Here is an 18930-nt window from a genome sequence, read left to right as displayed (position 1 = left end):
GTTAAGAAATTACTTAATAAGGAGGTACCATTAGTAAAAGTCATATGGCAAAATCACACAGCAGAAGAGGCAACTTGGGAGACAGAAGCTAGTATGAGACAGAAGTACCCAGAGTTATTTTAAGTTCAAGGATGAACTTTTTATAAGGTATGGGGGATTGTAACGCCCGAAAATTCTCAAATCAATTTTAGAAATATTCTATTATTTTTCTGGAATTTTAGAATATTTTTGTGGAATTTTTGGAGTAGCAGAAGTAGCAAAAATTAAATAAAAACGTAAAAATAGCCTAAGCGGGAATTGAACCCGAGACCTATGGACCCTACGACTTATAGATGACTCGAGTAACCAAGGGGCCCCAGCAGCGGTGTGCTGAAAGGAAAGGAGAGCAATTATATTTAAGGTTTAGTTGGGGTGTATATATTAATCACTTAATATAAATAGGGAAAATAAGTGGAGAGTTATTATTTTGGATCGACAATTTCCTTTCTCCCTCAAACCCTCACCGCCGACCCCTTCTTCTCCCGCACCCTCTCTTCACGCCAAGTCCAAGAAACCTAGGGTTTCATCCCTAGGGTCGTAGGAGCACCTTCCGACGACGACTCCGGCACAAGGACGCTCCCCTTCGCGAGAAGAAAGCATAGACGTAAGAGGATCATTGAGAAGACCTTCTTCTCCAGAAACCTAGCGATCAGATTGTAAGAAAAATTAGCGCAGGAAGTGAATAACCCCTCACCTACAGTATAAGTAGCTATCCTTATGCTTTTATGATCTTAGTTCGTTTTTATACCCGTAGTGTAGCCATATGCAGAATTAGAGCACACCAGGTGCTCGATAAAATGACTAGTATAGTCATATACCACAGTAGGCATTTTTATTAGTACAATTAAATGCCATAGATGTATTTTGATAACATACATGGTCTTGCTTCAGTTATATGGGACTACGGTCCAATGGGTGGGCTCCCATAGTCGCCTCTAGGTTCAGATAACCTAGTAAGAGCAAGATAAGAAATATTAGCTATGAATCAGTATTTTACTTTATCAGTGGCATTGTACTGGACTTCAGTTGTCCATGGGTTGGGCTCCCATAGTCGTCCCTAGGTTTAGATAACCAAGTAACCCTACTAGATTCGGGACTTGCTACCTCGGGCCTAGTTAAGGATGCGCGCACAACAAGTACAGTTGTCGGGCCCATCAGCAGCATGTTTAGTATTTTTATCTACTTATGAAAATAGTTTTCAAACCTCACAAACCAAATTTGTGAATACAGCTTAGCTTTGATTTAGTTAGCTTGTCGATACAATGAATAGTTTTTGTTTAGTATTTGTTTAGTATGATTCAATTGTCGATATGACATGTTTTTTTTAGCCTTTTCAGCATGATCATTAGCATGTATTTCGAACAGCATCTTTTGAAAGCATGATTTCTTCGAATGCATATTTTGTGAGGTAGATGGTTTCTTACTAAGCTCCCAAGCTTATAGTTTCATTTTCCTTATACTGCAGATACAGGTAAAGGGAAGATGGATTAGCGGAGTCTGGAGGACAATGCAACGAGATGTGTGTGAGAAGGAACCTGGAATAAAGATTTTTGGGAGAACTAGCCAACCTTAAAACTTAGCATTTCTTTATATTGCTACTTTTCTACCGTTTAGGATGTTAAGTGTTTTGAACCATTAAAGTTATACTTAGATTGCTTATTGTTTGGATGTTAGATAGCTAACCATGAGTAATGACATGTCTAGTAATAGAGTGGTGAGTTTTGTTGATTTCTGAAAGTTCTGTACAAGGTGGGATCTGATTTCGGCAGAAATCAGAAACTCAATTGATCAGTCGATCGATTGAGAAGTCCTCAATCGATCAGCTAATCGATTGGAAGGAGTCCCCGCGTACAGAACGCCATTGAGTCGATCAGCTGATCGATTGAGGAGCCCTCGATCGATCAGCCGATCGATCGAAAGGCGTTCTCCCGCGTACAGAGAGCTGATGAGTCGATCAGCTGATCGATCGGTCATGGATCGATCAGCCGATCGATCGGGAGTTTTAATTCCACGAACAGAGAGCTTCTGAATCGATCTCTGAATCGATTGGCCAGGCTGAATCGATCAGCCGATCGATCCAGAATTAACCCCGTGCACAGTAGCATGTTGAATCGATCAGTGGATCGATCAGACAACTCCAATCGATCAACCGATCGATTGGAATGTCTAATTTCAGCTAGAAGTGTCTAATTTCAGTTTCTGATCAGATAGGAAGGTTAGGTTCCTTTCTTTAGCATATGTACAACTTCAGAAGTGTATTCGGAGTAAATTTCCAGATTTTATGTACAACTTTAGCAACATTGGAGTTTCTGTTAGAGGGGAAGCTACAGATCTTGATTAAGGTAAGATCTATTTAGTTTCAAATGTATACAGATCTGAAGTTATTTCTAGGCTAGCTTGACTTACTAGTTGATGAACAAGGTGTATGTTTGGATTTGGAGGTTCGCGGCTCCGCCACAGCAGTCGGCGATCCGCCGATCCCTTAGGTGTTGAGTGTTGTTGGTCAGATTTGCTATTTGCCAAGAGGAAGCCAACCTACGTGCCATAGAGGTAAATGCATTGATGTTAGTATATAAAAAAAAGGTTACATAGTTAGATGCTATTCATCTTGTTCGTTATGTTAATCCGATTAAAGGAATAATTAGGGTTAAGGAAACTAACCCTAGTTGACCGTTGAGTGATATTAATTGAGGTAAAAATATTGGATTTAATCTAAGCTTCGGGATAGATCCGATTTATTTAGTTTAGCTAGTTACATTTGGAATTAGCTAAAATTATATGTTTGATATTATAGGACTTTGATTCGAGACGGTGTCTCGACGAGGGATCTATTTCGGATTGGACCTTTCTATTAGAGGCGGGTATCTTGACCTATCTATTTTGATATGTCTTGTTGATATGTTTAGTAGATTTTAACAAGTAGTACTAAATATGTTTATATCTACATCGGCATGTCACTATTTATTTTTTGAGCATATTTTGTTTGTTTCTTGTTTAGCATTCATGCCCTGTTTACTACTTATGTTATAGAGGTAGTAACATGTCATGCTTTATGATATACCGGACTGGTTAGATACCATATCTGACCTGTGTACCTAGATCATATTATTTGATCCACGTATTTGGTACATGTTTTTATGGAGGTACATAGGATCAGGATATTTCTATACTTAGTGTCATGTATCATTACGCATGATTGCATGCTGAGCGATTGACAGCTCCATTATTGTTGAGCACATCGCCAGTTACATGGATCTGCACACACAACCACTCATGGGTTAGTGGTTTTTATTCAGGCAGGGTATGTTGCACAGGTTGCTCTGTTTGGCTCCGTTGGTCCGCTCACGGGTAGTGTGACGCAGTATGGTAACTGGCAGGGATCCCTCCTCTCGATTGTCTCAGGGAGATGAGAGCATTGCACTCCCCCACTTATGATTTGGGGTAGGAGGATAGGTGTACTCCGACAACATCCCGTCCACTCGGTCACTCATCAGGAGCAGTGACGACAGAGTGCACGGTTGTCACAGCCTACCCACTCGGTCTCACCATCGTGTGTGAGATGACTAACTGGCGTCAGGGGTGACCAGGGCATGTCATTGACATCATATGCATGGTGCATTTATTGCTTGTGGTTGATGCACTTTATATGCTGCATTTTTGGTGGATGCATTGTTTGACATGCATACAGGATATGCATTTATTGCTTGTATTTGCTACACTTTATATGTTGCATATTGGATGGATGCATTTGTTTGACATGCATACAGGATTTATGATACTCTGGGTCTGACGGCCTTGATATCCCTATATCCAGATTCTAGTTAGTACAGTTACTCCTTACCTTACAGTTTTGCACTTTCCATATGTTATATCCAGGAGACTGTACGCATATTTATTACTGCTGGTTATTATTTATTATGCATGTCAACTAGGTATCCGCTGAGTGTTGGACTCACCCCCGTTATTACCATTTCAGGTTGAGGCTGTCCGGAGGAGTTCCAATCGCTAGTCCCCGACCACTTCGCGTTGCGACGAGTTCGCACATTTTGGTTTATGTTATTGTCTATGTTACTTAGACTTGTATCTTTTGGCACTTAGATCTTGTATGATCTCTTATTATTGATGGGTTTTTATTTGGATGTATGCTGGTGATTTGTGTTTTATGGGTGTAGTTGAGTAGGATATCGAATTTGTGTTTTATGGATGTAGTTGAGTAGGATTTTTGCGATGATTTCCTTATCTTTGTTTTAGTTTAGTTGTTACTATTAAACTGCGTTGATGCTTGCTTATTGTACTTTTATGTTATACATATGTTCCGGCCGTGTTGGCCGAGGTATCTAGATTGATGTAGTAAAGTTTCATATTGTCACCCGTACAGGGGAGATGCTGCCAAAATTTCTTCTGGCAGGGACTACCTGGGACGTGAAAGTAAGTGTCTACTAAGGAGTGAATGTTTCTTGGGTCATGGATGGACGGAGGAAAAACAAAGGAAGATCAGGGATGACACTTACTAAAAGAAAAGGAACATAGTTGATGGAAATCATCGGAGGAGAAGATGGAAGAAGATGGAGCACGTGTGGTTTATCTCTGAGACACTTAGGGTTTTTAAACATAAGTCGTGAGAGATTCGTTGAGCTCTACCATCCGATCACAATGGCCGAATTAGTGGTAACCGTCGGATCAAAGAGAGGGAAGATAGTCAGTCCGTACGAAAAGGCGTTCGTTGGCTATCATAGCAGAGAACAAGGAGTTCGTGGGATACATGGTGAGTGCTCGGGAAATGGCATTTATGATGGACAAGACAACCAAATTATTTCACTAAAGAACATCCTCCCACATATCATCAGCGCACTACCTAGCATATCAAGCATCTGACATGTGTTTTTCCAAGAAAGATGAAGTTGGTGGCGACATTAATGGGTGATAAGAAGCATGGTCAATTGGTCAAACCAGCCGAGTGGACGATCGAGCGAAAATAAATCTCAGGTCTAGTCAATTAGCTATGAAGCTTCTTCAACTAGACTTAAAGGTAAGGCTAGTGAAATGGTGTGTTGTGAGTGGCTCCTAGGATAATATGGGATCGAAGGTCAAGATAATGTGATAGTCAAAGTCAAGGTGAGGTAGCAGTCAAAATCAAAGTATACGCAACTGAATGAGTCACTCTTACTAGGACTCAGTGCCCAATTTCTCAAGGGCAAGGGACTCTCAACATATGGTAAGTTGGCCCAAAGTGTCGACTAGACCTTCCAAAACTTAGCTCCTGGCTCCTTAGGAGCTTGGCCTCCCCATATGGTCGAGTGTCCTAAGAGCCAATTAGATTTACGAGGCCCAGCTCCCCACTTCTACAACACAAGTTTCTCATCATACAGCTGGTCAGCCCTATAGCCAGCCAGACTTAATGGACTTAGCACTCCACTCCCCAGTGTCAAGATACACGGAATAAACTCAGTCAGCTCTAGTACCGGTCGGGCATACATGGCATAGCTCCCCACTTCTGCAATACAATTCTCAACATATAACCTGTCAACCCAAGAGCCAATCGAACTTGTAGAGCATAACTCCCCATTTCTCAATGCCAAGGCACACAGGATGTATCCGATCGGACTAAGAGCCAGTCAAACTTATGGGGCATAGCTCCCCATTCTTATGTGCAAGCCTCCCGGCATTAGCCGGTTGGCTACACAGCTGGTCCGACTACCTACAAGAGATAACATTGTCAGAAAATCACAATAACTTGTTAGAATAACCGCTACTCATCAGGGAATATTCCACAACCATAGCATATATATGCAATGGAACTTTCCTCTAAGGGTGGTCGTACAGCTTCAATTGCCTGGTGTTACTTAACATATTCTGACATCAAATATTCTTAGTCACCTCATTAATACAGAGATTACGAAAAATGATTCATATGCTTGTAGCAGAACCTTCCTCGAAGGGTGGTTGTACATATTCCATTATTTGACATATTCTAACACCAAATATTATCTGACGCCTTATAATTACGGAGGTTCTAAGGGTCAGTATAAAAAGGAGGTCTTCTCTGTTGATGAGGTACGTTTTGATTAGCATACATAGCCATATTTACTGCCGATCTGCTTCATTCGACTACGGTTCTGACTTGTGCAGAAAGGAGTACCCGGTGTCATCTTCTTAGAGTTTTTCACGGTCAACAGTAGCACCACCTACCCAGCATGTCATTTCTACCGATTTTATACAAGATCACTCATTATGGAGTTTTATTTGATAAATATATTCCATATGTTGCAATTACGGAAGAATAACTTATGTAATTTGGTTCAATTTCTGATCTAGTTTAGTGGGCAAATAAGCTGTTTTCTATTCATTTTATTTTTAAAAATGGAAACTTATCAATTCTGTTTTTACCTTTTCGCATTACAATTTATCTATTATCTTTCTGATGGTAAACTAAGTACAGATTTTCTCCCCTTTTCTAGTAATTATGCTTGCTTATTTTAATGGTATAGCAATTGCAGTTTTCATAGTTAGCACAGTAAATTCCTCAAGTGCCGGGAGTGCAAGAAGGTTCATCAACAGTATGTTCTGAGTAGTACTATATGTCCTAGCTCAGTGCCTAGGAGGATTACCAATTCAAATACGTACATACATATATACATAACAATCACACAAACATAGGTCCTCCTGGTCTTCTATTCAAAGGTTATACAGTTAGAAGTTTTAACAGGGCATTATCGACATGTTGAAGTGGTGTAAGCATCTCCACACTGCAGCCTTCTTTTGGAACCTTCCAACCAAATGCTTTTATTATAAAACTGATAGATAGACTTACATATTCACCACTATAGTTATATTACTATATTTTTCATGTTTTATAAATTTGTTTGGGTGGTCTTGTTTGTTTCTATACTCGAATGACATGGCTTATCAATTAGAAAAATCTTTTTTTTTTTTTGCTATTAAACTTTGTGTCCTTGTTACATATCCTCATGAGTTATGCATCAGTTTATGTTTGTTTCTCTTATATTTCATTGATGTTTTTTGCCTGTATGTTGTAAACAAACATGGCATGACCTTCTTTTTATAGTAGAAGCCGAAATTTAATGTGCGCATTGTGTGTTACACATGTTATGTTTATGGCTATGTTGATCCTCATTTCTATCAACATTCGTATCAAATATATCGACGAAGAAAAATGAATTAAACAAATGCAACGGATATTTAGCCTTACAAAAGAGAGTGATGCATTTTGTATTAGTAAACTCCATATGGATGGGAGAATCTTTGCAATACTATGTGATATGGTAAGAGATATTAGAGAATCAAAAGACACAAGAAATGCATCCGTTGATGAAATTGTGACATTTTTTTATCTATGTTCTAACACATCACCAAAAAAACAGAACAATTAATTTACTTTTTTATCGAAATCAAGAGACTGTGAGCCGTCACTTCAATCTTTGTCTTCATACAGTTTTGAAGCTTCACCATAGATTACTCAAAACACCAAAACCTATACCCAAAGACTGTGAAGATGACAGATGGAAACCATTTAAGATAATTATAAATGACAAATACTTAGTAACATTATGTTTCAGTAGTCTTTTTTATTAATTCATTTGAATATTATAGGATTACTTAGGCGTGTTAGATGGTACTGTCATTCTAATGACACCTCCTAAAGAAGTAAGAAGGAAGGGAGATATAGCGACAAATGTGTTAGCAGTATGTTCCCTAAATATGTAATTTATATATGTAATTTATATATGTGTTACCTGGATGGGAAGGTTTTGCTCACAATGGTCGTGTTCTATTGAGGATGATGAAATTTATATATAGGTATGCAATTAATTTATGAGTAAAGATCCTCGGGAATCTATAGAGGATAATGAAGAAAGCAAAGATGAGGAAAGTGATGATGATGATGATGATGATGATGATGATGAAGTGAAATACATACAAATAATTGCCCCAACTGACCAATGGAATGCATTCAAGAATAATATGGCAATTGAAATGTTTAATAATTGGAGAAACGGAGTTTTTGAAATGGAATGACTACAGCATGTGCTTGTTCTTTTGTTGTATTTTGATTAGAGCATTTTCAATGTGATGTAGGATTATATGACTCTGATAGCTGCCTTATGTACCGCCTAATTTTTTTAATATTATTTGATATTTAAGTTTTTGAGTTGTTTATAATGTGTATAATTATATTTTTATGCTTTTTGAATTTATATTTCTTGAACCACAATATTATGAATAGCAATCAGTGGATGAACATAACTAAGAGACAAATAATATGAAATACGGAAGAGGCAAGAACAATCGGTTTTGCACCGAGGAGGAAAATTGGGTCTTAATTAGATGTTTACAAGATCTAGCCACTGATCCTCTTTGGAAAATATATGATGGTTTTAAGAACATTTACATGAATGAGATAAGAAGATTGATGGTGCAAAAGTTGCCCTAGTTAACAATCAAAGTAAAGCACATTGACTCTAGGATCAAGCTCTTGAAAGGAAGGTATGATGGTATTAATGAAATGTGCAAGCAAAGTGGTTGTTCTTGGAGTCACTACCATCTAATTCTTTCAGTGCATGTTCTTCCAAAAAAAATCCCTCTTCAAGTTCATAAAACTTCAAAGAAGACCAAGTTTACACCTATGAAAAATGTTGAAACTAAGTACAAGGAATTTAACGATGAAGTTTGGGGTTTTACGAAGAGTCTTGATAGTCACCTTGGCACAATGTCAACTTGGATGCAAGGTACAACCTCAAGAATGTCACAAATTCTTGAACTACTGGAAAAGCATAGGTTCAGTGGTCCAAATAAGTATAAGGATTCTAAAGTTATTTGTCAAGATCTTTTAAATGTTGATTTATTATTCAGTTTAAATTCTACTGAAGTGAGAGAATATATGCTCACTGTAATATAACTATAGTCCATTAAGATCTTGATTTTCGAATTGTTATCTTCAACTATTGAAGTTGATGTTTTATAGGATGGTCTATATTTTGCTTAAGTCCTATAGTTGATGTTGCATTTAGACCGTCATTTGAGTAACTCTTATTTTGTGTTAAGCAAGAAAATGATGTTTAAAATGATAATGAATAATGTTATTACTGATGTTGTTTTTGATAATATTTTAAATATGTTAATTAATGTGCTAAATTTATTTTATTTTGGAATCACTAAATCAAGTAATCATATATAACATATTGCATATACTGAGAGGCTCATGATATATTGCATATGTTGAGTTTATGCAAATAATTACATATCAAGCAAGTAATTAGATGGTCGAATAACTCCGATAATATGTTTTATATTTTTTTGTTTAAGTTCAGTCATCCCATAATATATTTTTTTTCTTTTTCATTTTTCATATTGTGTTGTTATTTTATTTTTTAAAATATGAATAATTATTTTTTTAAAAAAATATTTATTTCAATTATAATGTTATGGTAATGATTAAAAAGGAAAATATAAATTTTATTTCAATTATAATACTATTATAATGGTGGCATTTATACTTTTTTAATATTTTGTAATGTATCAGGTAAAATTAAAATTTTATTTAATTCCAATCATATTCATTCTTGATTCCCATTATCATTGATCAGGTAATCAAACCCATTACATTTTGATCCCCTTAAACTCTCCATGTCTCCGCCTAAATCTGTATTTCCATCCGTGTGAAGAAGTTCGAATCCCACTTTTATTTCTTATTTTAAAATTGTTTAATCCGTCCATTAATTTAATTTGAAATTGCTAAATTAATTAAAATAACTTAAAATTTAAAAACAAAATCAGATTTAAACTTCTCGACTCCAAAATACATTCATGATATTAATGTTTTATTTTAATATGATCTTTTTGTTTTTATATAATTAATAAACTGTTAAATGAACAAATCAACCCAAAATAAAAAAGACTTGCGAGCCTCGTACTTCTAAAAAATAACGTTTTGCTTTTGTAAATTAAAAAAAAAATAAGACTAGAGAAATGTACACAAATCCGATCCTTTTCTTAAAAAAAAACAAAGTGGAGATCATTTCCTCCCATCAAAAATGATTTTAAATTTTGATTCAATATTGGTTGATGATATTTTAAATGTTTTTAAAAAAAAAAGAAAATGAAATAAAAGTACTCTTGAGCCCCTCATAAGCAACGGACACGGGAAAAATGGGAAATCCAAATCGAAGGGAATTTTTTTAAAAAAAAAAAGACGGGCAATGACATTAGCAAACAGAATTATAATTGTTCAATGTGTATTTTCATCAGAATTAAGTATCCGACTTAAACTTACCATACTCTCTCCTGCATCGTGAGCAACGGCACTACGAACAGAATCAGATACAAGATTATCAGATTCCTGAACGATGGCATTCTCTACCTGCATGTTGTCAGTAGGATCATCAGCAAAAATAGGTAGCTTCACCAAGGATGCCGAGTCACCACCATCCTGGGCTACCTCATTTTCTGAAGATTCTAAAACCAATCTTTTGGTCTCTTCAGAACAACCCTTTTCTGGGGCAGCAAGTTTCACATATCTTGTGCTTTGTTTATGATACAGGGACATGGCTTTCTGCAAGGGATAAAAACAATAAATATATAATCAACAGAATAAAAAAGTCGAGCCATCACTATCAGCGCGTGAGCTTCCCTCAGCCAAAGATTTCCTTAAAAGAGTCTGAGCAAGTGCATGGTGTTCCAATGCAAAATTGAGAAAGTCAAACAAAGGCTCGGTATTAGCTGATCAAAATACAGCCCCCGATTCAAATGCAGGGTTAGAGGTGTCATCTGGCTGTGCTTGGGTCACATAGACCCGCAGCACAGTGCCAGCACAACCCGCAGTGACAGCCCACAGCACAGGGCTAGACATGACCAGCACAGGCTGACCATGAATTTAGAAATAAAATATTATAAAAGAATACCAAAGTAACCAAAAAGATGAAAAATTACAATAATAATTAATTAATTATTCAAAATCGACAGCTCATTAACAGGGAGACAACACTGAACATAGCCTCGAGCCAACCACAGCTTATACCGTGTCGTGCCAGGTAGGCCCAGCCATGAATCCAGACAAGTTTGAATTGTATCAGAAACATAAATCTAACACAACAATCAGTCTAATGTATCGTATGCATACATTTTTTATGTTAATTTAGGCAAGAAAAAGTTTATATTCCTAGGAAATAGCATGACAGAATAAAATGTCTTCTAAAACGAAGAAAACATTAGTTTTGTCAAAATTCATGAGATAAGGAATTAAGGATATACCTTAAATAAATCATCTTTGGCAGTGGAATAGAATGACTTCAAAATAGAACTCGTATCTATTTTTCCGATCTTGCCATCTTTGTTCATCTGAAACAAAATGAATTATAAATTTACATAAAACAGAACCAAATAAGGCATATTGCCACTTTATTGTCAATATGAAAGTAGTATATACCTGAAAACATCCAGAATTAGTATAACAGCAGACATCTTTAGAGTCGGATTTTACCACTTGGGATGTGCACATTTCATACAACTCCAATCTAGCAAGATCAGGTGAGATATCAATCCTGGAAAGGTAATTCGGAACATAATTCACTTTTTTATTTTCTACAACATGAGAGGGCTCAAATGTCCTCTTCGATACAGTTTTGGGGGGAGACTCCATATCATTCTTAGAAGTGGCTGTGTCACTTGAATGCTTTCCACCACTGCTTTCAGTTGGTAAACACTTTGATTGGACTAGTTCATCAGTTAGAGAGTGTGTTGAAGATTGCATTTCTTTCTTCAATGCTGGATCCATACTGTTAACATTGTGATCCTTCCACATCTCATAACCCATTTCCCAACCTCTACTGCCCATTAGCTGTCCATTATCGTCCCACTCTTGCCTACCGTATATATGGGACTCATTACTGAACATACCATTGCTTCTATCCCACATCTGCATTTGAGGATGGCACAATTGATCAACAGAATTATGCCAACCAAAAGGCCGGCCATGACTAGAAAACCTCTCAGCCATATCATGTATGTGATAAGAAACACCACCATGTGCCAAATCCATAGGTCTAACTCCATACATGGGAGGAGGTGGAAAGTGGGACATTGCTGGATGAAATCCAGTAGAAGGTGGTCCATGTTGCAAAGGCATAAAAACATTTGTGGCTGGTGCAGACCAATTTGGGCCAACTGTCCAGGCATTTCCATGTCCCCTTTCAAATCCAAGTTCACTTCGTTTGTAACGGCTATTAGATCTACGGTCATTACTATGAGCTTTATTATCCTCTTGATATGGACCCAAGACTGACGGGCTGTCAATCCCAACCCTCGAAGATGGTGGAGGGCGGAGATAATTAGGTGAGCGGTCTGAAACATTGCTACTTCGGTAAACAGGTGCCGACCCAATAGGCGTTGATTCCCTAGCATTAACTCCAGCCTTAGGTATATCATCTGGAATTGGCTTTTCTGAATCAAACTCTCCTCTATCACCATCTTTATAGCTAGCATTCCTTTGGATAATTTCAGTGTCAAGGCTTTGTCTATAAGCTCGTTCATATTTAGATTCAGAAATTCGATGAGAATTTTTAGTTGAAGATCTTGCCTTTGACTGATTTGGTGAACTACATTCATCTGATCTTGGAGCCCTATCATACTTTAGGGAAGTTTCTACCAATAATTCACCTGAATGGATGTCATCCTTTGTGCTAAGCTTCCCAGATCGAGGAGCAGTGTTTCTATCGCGCAGCCCTGGAGTCATAGAATCTCCTTTGAGACTTGGGTTAGAACGTCTTTCTTCAGGTGCCAATAATCTATGACCTGAGTCTTCATACCTCGACATGTCCCTGCAGAGAACATAAGTTAGTAAGAATTGAACAGATTAACCAAGACAAAGATCAAATACCTAGCAAAACTTCCACCTCAAATACTAAATCATGAAACTGTAGATAACAGAACGAGGCAATATGAATCACTTTCCACCAAAAACAACTAGCAAGAAAAGATTATCTCCCAATTATTTTGCTCAACTATATGACTGTCCACAAATGAAGAGAGGCAATATGCAGCCATAATGTATAGCTCAGTAAGAAATCCAACTAACGAGTCTATCAAGCTACAGTCAAATCAATATCTTAATCAATGATGAAATTCAAAAGAGAGCCATATCAATTATTGCTAGTTTCAAACCAGAAGCCAAGATATATAGTTACAGTCTGCCACTAGTGTGGAAATAAAATTGTCATTCTTTCAAGTTAAAGATCTTTGAAAAAGAATACCATGAAGACAGCCCAAAGTCCCAAACCACAAATAACTGTAACGTTTCAACTATAAGCCAAACTCTGTAGGCAAATATAAATATATTACAATGATTGTTCATTTCAGTTCAATATTTGCTACTTTATACAGCAGGGGAAATGGACAAAGACAACCCACTGTTAGGTACAATTGCCAAGGAAATAACAAAAAAATATATATGAATTTAGATTTTAAAAGTGCACCTGTAATGATCATTAACAGAATGAGAATTGGAGCTCGTAAAGCCTTTAAATTGTTTATTATTTGGGCTTGAATCAGTCTTCTCTGTTCGATATCCTGACCTGGGTTTATCATTGTAGGAAGAAGTAGTTCTACTGACACTTGAAACATTTTTCTCAATTTCATGTCGTTCTTTTGTGCCTCTAAGTTTTGGGTCACCAAGATCATCTTTTTCATTGGAATATCTTCTCCTTTTGCTTTCTTTGAGCTTGGTGTCACGAGCATCAAGGTAAGTGTCATCCTGATTAGTGTCCTGAGGTTTAGTTTTCTTATAGCCATCCAAAGATTTATTTTCATCTCTTAGGTTGAATCTGTCAGATTTATCACTTGAGCGATCTTTTGAAGGCCGCTCTTCTTGGTTCTTGTCATCATGATGATCATAGTCATTCCTGTATCTACCTTTGTACTTGGTGCTTTCATGCCTCTCATCTTTATGGCTTCTACTTCTACTATGATCTCTAGAAGAAAGTCGCCTACCATCAGTGTCTCTACTATCCTCTAGCCGTTTCTCCTTGTCTTCGGTGTCATCCCTTCGGGTGTGTTTCTCAGGCCCTTTCTCTGTTTCAACACGGGGCAACAAATCCTGAACTTGACTTTCTGTAACTGAATATTTTGAAAATGCAAGAAAACACATCAGACAAGAATTTTCATGATAAACCACTAAGATGCCTATATATAATGCATATAAGTAGTAGACTAAACCACAATACATGACATTATTATAAACACCAAAAGAGAAATAAGTACCCATAAGGTGATAAAAAAGTGAAAGACAGGTTCATCGATAATATCACTAAAATGAAAGCATAACAATCAAATGGTAAAATAATAAATGAAAATAACTCAATTTGCAAAAGTCGACATGAAACTATCTCAGCTGAAAGAAAAGATGTGAACATACAAACACTGTAAACTGATATGCAGAAACCCCATTTTTGTTGAGGTAACATCTCAAATCATTCTCACGTGGAACCAATAAAAGCAACGTGCACAAGGTATTTAAGACACTAATCAGTTAAGAGAAGCATCAGAAGTTGCTTTTCATTTCTTAATTCTTGCTATAGATCTACTGTTATCCAAAAGGTGTATTTTATTCTGGAAAAAAAAAAAAGACAAGGCAAGCATGGTGGAGGCAAGCAATCCTTACACTTCTATTTCTTAAATTTGCAAAGCAACTGAACCAAGATAATCATTCTAACAATTAAAGGCTAATAGTGGACATTAGAAAACTATTGTGGATTCAACAACGTATAAATCTCACCAATGCACTGTTCAATTTTATTTTTACGAATATGAGTAAAGAAAATGTTGTACACAATTTTTTCACGTGTTAATAACTTCCATGCAACAAAATTTTGTTAATAAAGACAATGAGCTCATTATTTGAGCCAAAAATTCCTTTCTTCCTCCCTCACGCATATTCTAACTTAGTCATGTTCAACCACCACCTCCAACAACAAAATCAACCTCAGCCTCTCTATATTCATTATAACATTTTGATTTTAATCTTTGATTTATCTTACTAGAGGCAACCTGATTCAGAAGGTAATATATAGAGAGACAAAAAATGAAATAGCATAACTTTCACCACTACTGTCATGATATTGTCAACCATCCAGCCAAACTTACTGGAACTATAAGATGCTTCCACCTTTGCACGATAAATTGTCATAATCTGCATGTCTTTTCAGCCTTACTATCATATACCATTATAACTGTTATTACCCAACAAATTCCAATAAGAACTGATTAGATTCCAATTTGAGAAATTTGTCTCCCTAAATACAAATTCCAATAAGAACTGATTAGATTCCAATTTGAGAAATTTGTCTCCCTAAATAGTCTCTCAAGTATAAGAAGTCATTTGGATTGTAGTACTTTTAAGAAGGAACCTTATGACGTAGATAAAGAGATTTTAAAAACAATGTATGATGCATTTAATATCACCCAAATATATAGGCATGCATGCATTAAAGAATTAAACTATCATTTTCAAGCTCCTTTTCCCTAAATTGCATCCTTAGGAAAAATTTAGTTCATTAAGGTGGTGTTTGGTTAAATGATGGGAATGACTATGGGTATGGGTTTGATAGTAAGGTGTAATAGGAATGGGAATGGAAATGAAACCCACCTAGTTATATGGGTTTGGTTGATTCCCATAAATTTAGAAATCATTCCCAAATTGTCATTCCCAAACCCACAATCCAAACACCATCTTTTACTATCATTCCATTCCCTCATTCCCAAACCCATCAACCAAACACCTCCTAAGTTAGTGATGACTTATATTTGGGGAATCCATGACACAAACCACTTCCAGAGACAACATGGTGCTCTAGTTCCATACAATGTGTAAAAAACAAACAATCTTAGAAGGAAAATAAAATGTCTAGATATAGCATACCAAGAATGTGTCCATGGCCTGTTGGCCAAGCTACTAATAATAATTTAACCATATTAAATTCTTCCTTTAGAGAAGACAAGTAACAAAAGCTCTCATAGACAATATCTCTCATTAATTTCTTCTAACCTCATCTGAATGCTAGGATTTGAAATCCAAAGCTTACTCAGCATTCTCATTATATGCCAGTAAACTCCTTCACACCTCCTACAGTTGTAGTAATCATTAACCATTTAAGATCAATCAAGGATCACATCAAATTGTAAAGCCTAAAGAAACATGAACTATAACTACTGTATCAGTCTACCAACAATGATGTTGCCAGATTAAAAAAAAAAATCTACCAGTTTAATTAATTAAGCATAGAAGAGAATTTGACAGCACTGTCACAGCAACTCTTAACAAATACGCATGTGTCTAGAAAGAGAACTTTCACGTGTCAAAAGCATTAGACCATCATGTCACTAAATTACCAAAAGGTTCAGCACTTCCTTACCATTAATTTTTGCATTTTTCTTCATTGCATGTTCTTCATTGTTTGAGAGAGTCTTAGAACCATATTTCCTACTGTGCAAATCTTCAGATTTCTCATGCCTGGAATCTTGGACCTCCCTGTCCTTACTATTGAACCTCTCCTTTCCATCCTTGTAGTGATAACTACCTTCTCTCTGGATTGAATCTTTCTCAGACTTCCCCTTCGCGAAGTCATTCCTACTCCCATGATCCTCATTCCTTTCGTTATGACCATCGTTCCTTCTGCTTGACCTACTCTTGATATCATCAGTCTTTGCTTTTGAACTTTTATCCAACTCCGTGGGACCAAAATCTTCACTTTTTGACCGCTTCCCGTCGTTTTCCTTGCCACCATTCCACCGATCAGCAACCACCGCCTCCTCGTCCTCTCTTGTTTTCCGTTTCTTCTCACCGGAGACATCGCCGTTGCTATTGCTCACCATCTCCTTTCCGGAATGCTCATGCAAGGATCTCTGCTTCTCCGACATCAGATCCCTAGAAACCCTGCCTCCTGAAGTCTCCTCCTCCCTGGTCCTCTTCTCCCGCAGGCTCTCCTCATCCTCCTCTGAGTCAGACCGATCCCTCGAGAGCTTCCTCGACCGATGCGACCGGTGCCGCGAGCTCCTCTTCATCTTCAAGAACCACCAGAAACCCTAATTTCTCAAAATTCCCGATCGATCGATAGACCGACCGGGATCCCTCAAATAGAAAACAAACCCGTTACAGAAAACCTCCTCTCTCAATCTTCAATCTATCCAGTAAGAAATGGACTGATCGAGCGGTCTAACAAGCCAAGGGCAGCGAGAGAGCAAAGCGACGTCTTCAAAGACGTCACGGCAGCGAGATCGAAACGGACGATAACTAGAATTCGGTGCTAGGGCGGTAGGAGATCAAGGTGGGAAAAGATAGGGGAGGAGGTCGCAGGGGCGGCGGCGGGGGAGAGAGAGAGAGGAGGAAAATTAGTTAAAAGAGGAGGCGACGAGGAAGGCGAAGAGATGGGGTTTCGGGTGGAGGCGGTGCGGGCAATAGAGAACTCGTACGACAAAACTACCCTCACCTTCCCAAATCGCTTTGTCCGGAAACTTACAGTAACATGAAACAACCGTAAGGGCCTATCTGTAATTTCGTATTTAACTGCTTGTTTTGCGGTGGATCCGCTAAGAGCCTAAGATACACGTAGGTAACTGACTGGAACAACTATAACATACTCAACAATTGACCCATTGCAACCCCTTTGACCCATTGCAGCCCCCGTTATTTTATAGATCGGATCAACTGTCCCGTAATTCCCTGCCTCATTTAATTAATTAAATGATACAACAATAATAATAATTATGTTTTATCTCATGATCCTCTATTTTTTACTATATCATCATTTATATTTAAATAAATTTTATCTTATTTATTATTACTAACCAACTTTTTTTTGACCTTCATCTACCTCATTTGATATGCATGTTTATCATAGTTTCATATCGTCTAACTGAAGCATTTATTGGTCGTCTAAATCTATAGTTGTATCATCTTTTCCTCGATAAATGTAACTCCGACTTTCTCTTTAATGATCTCATTTCTTATTTTGTCCATCCTTGTATGTCCACACATCCACCTTAACATCATCATCTCTGCAACTCTCATCTTCTGCTCATATGCTCGAGTTATAGTCTAACATTCAGCTCCATATAACATAGCAGGTCTAACTACTATTCTATAGAACTTACATTTAAGTTTAAGAGGTATTTTACAGTCACATAAAACACTCGATGTTCTCCCCCATTTCAACCATCCTATTTGTATTTTATGTAAGACATCTCTCTCAATCCCTCCATCGTTTTGCAAAAATGATCCTAAATATCTAAATCTCTCGGTTCCGGACAATTCATCCTCTCCTATCTTAACAATTGTCTCATTACTTTTATTATTGCTAAACTTAAATTCTATATATTTTGTCTTTAATCTACTAATCTTAAAACTTTTCCTTCTAGTGTTTCCCACCAAGATTCTAATTTAGCATTTATTCTTTCACGTGTTTTATCTACCAAAATAATATCATTTACAAACAACATGCACCATGGTACTATGTCTTGAATGTACACAGTGAGTTCATCCATAATTAGTATAAAAAGATAAGGACTTAGAGTTGATCCTTGATATAATCATATTTTTATTAGAAATGATTCAGTTGAGCCACATAACGGCTTTACTCTAGTCATTACATCATCGTACATATCCTTAATTAATTCAATATATGTTACGCTAACACCTATTTTTTTTAGAATTCTCCATATAATTTCTCCTGGAACTATATTATAAGTTTTTTCTAAGTCAATGAATATCATGTGTAGAACTTATTTTTGCTCCCAATATTTTTTAATTAATTGTCTAAGAAGATGTATAGCTTCTATTATCGACCTTCTAAGCATAAACTCAAATTAATTTTCGGTCACTATGGT

The 18930-nt window shown here is 36.9% G+C and overlaps 1 protein-coding gene across 1 annotated transcript; it reads right to left on the bottom strand.

Moving 5' to 3' along the window:
* Positions 1–10262: 10262 nt before the first annotated feature.
* Positions 10263–17512, bottom strand: LOC122012175 (dentin sialophosphoprotein-like). Its single transcript, XM_042568629.1, has 5 exons — positions 16461–17512; positions 13527–14166; positions 11483–12872; positions 11308–11394; positions 10263–10609 (listed from the first exon to the last, which is right to left on the bottom strand). The coding sequence occupies exons 1-5, from the start codon at positions 17107–17109 to the stop codon at positions 10286–10288; spliced, it is 3090 nt and encodes a 1029-aa protein (XP_042424563.1). The 5' UTR covers positions 17110–17512; the 3' UTR covers positions 10263–10285.
* Positions 17513–18930: the final 1418 nt, after the last annotated feature.

The sequence above is a fragment of the Zingiber officinale genome, chromosome 8A, assembly GCF_018446385.1.
Source record: "Zingiber officinale cultivar Zhangliang chromosome 8A, Zo_v1.1, whole genome shotgun sequence".
NCBI lineage: Eukaryota > Viridiplantae > Streptophyta > Magnoliopsida > Zingiberales > Zingiberaceae > Zingiber > Zingiber officinale.
The sequence above is the reverse complement of the archived record's forward strand: the minus strand, read 5'-3'. Positions and strand labels throughout refer to the sequence as shown.

What these genes read in the sequence shown, in the direction of transcription:
- LOC122012175 (XM_042568629.1), bottom strand. Translation starts at nt 17,109, where the DNA reads ATGAAGAGGAGCTCGCGGCACCGGTCGCATCGGTCGAGGAAGCTCTCG. An exon ending in TCTGTTAATGATCATTACAG is followed by an intron (nt 12,873 to 13,526) that starts GTGCACTTTTAA and finishes TGTTCTCTGCAG; the next exon opens with GGACATGTCGAGGTATGAAG. An exon ending in CCAAAGATGATTTATTTAAG is followed by an intron (nt 10,610 to 11,307) that starts GTATATCCTTAA and finishes TATCCCTTGCAG; the next exon opens with AAAGCCATGTCCCTGTATCA.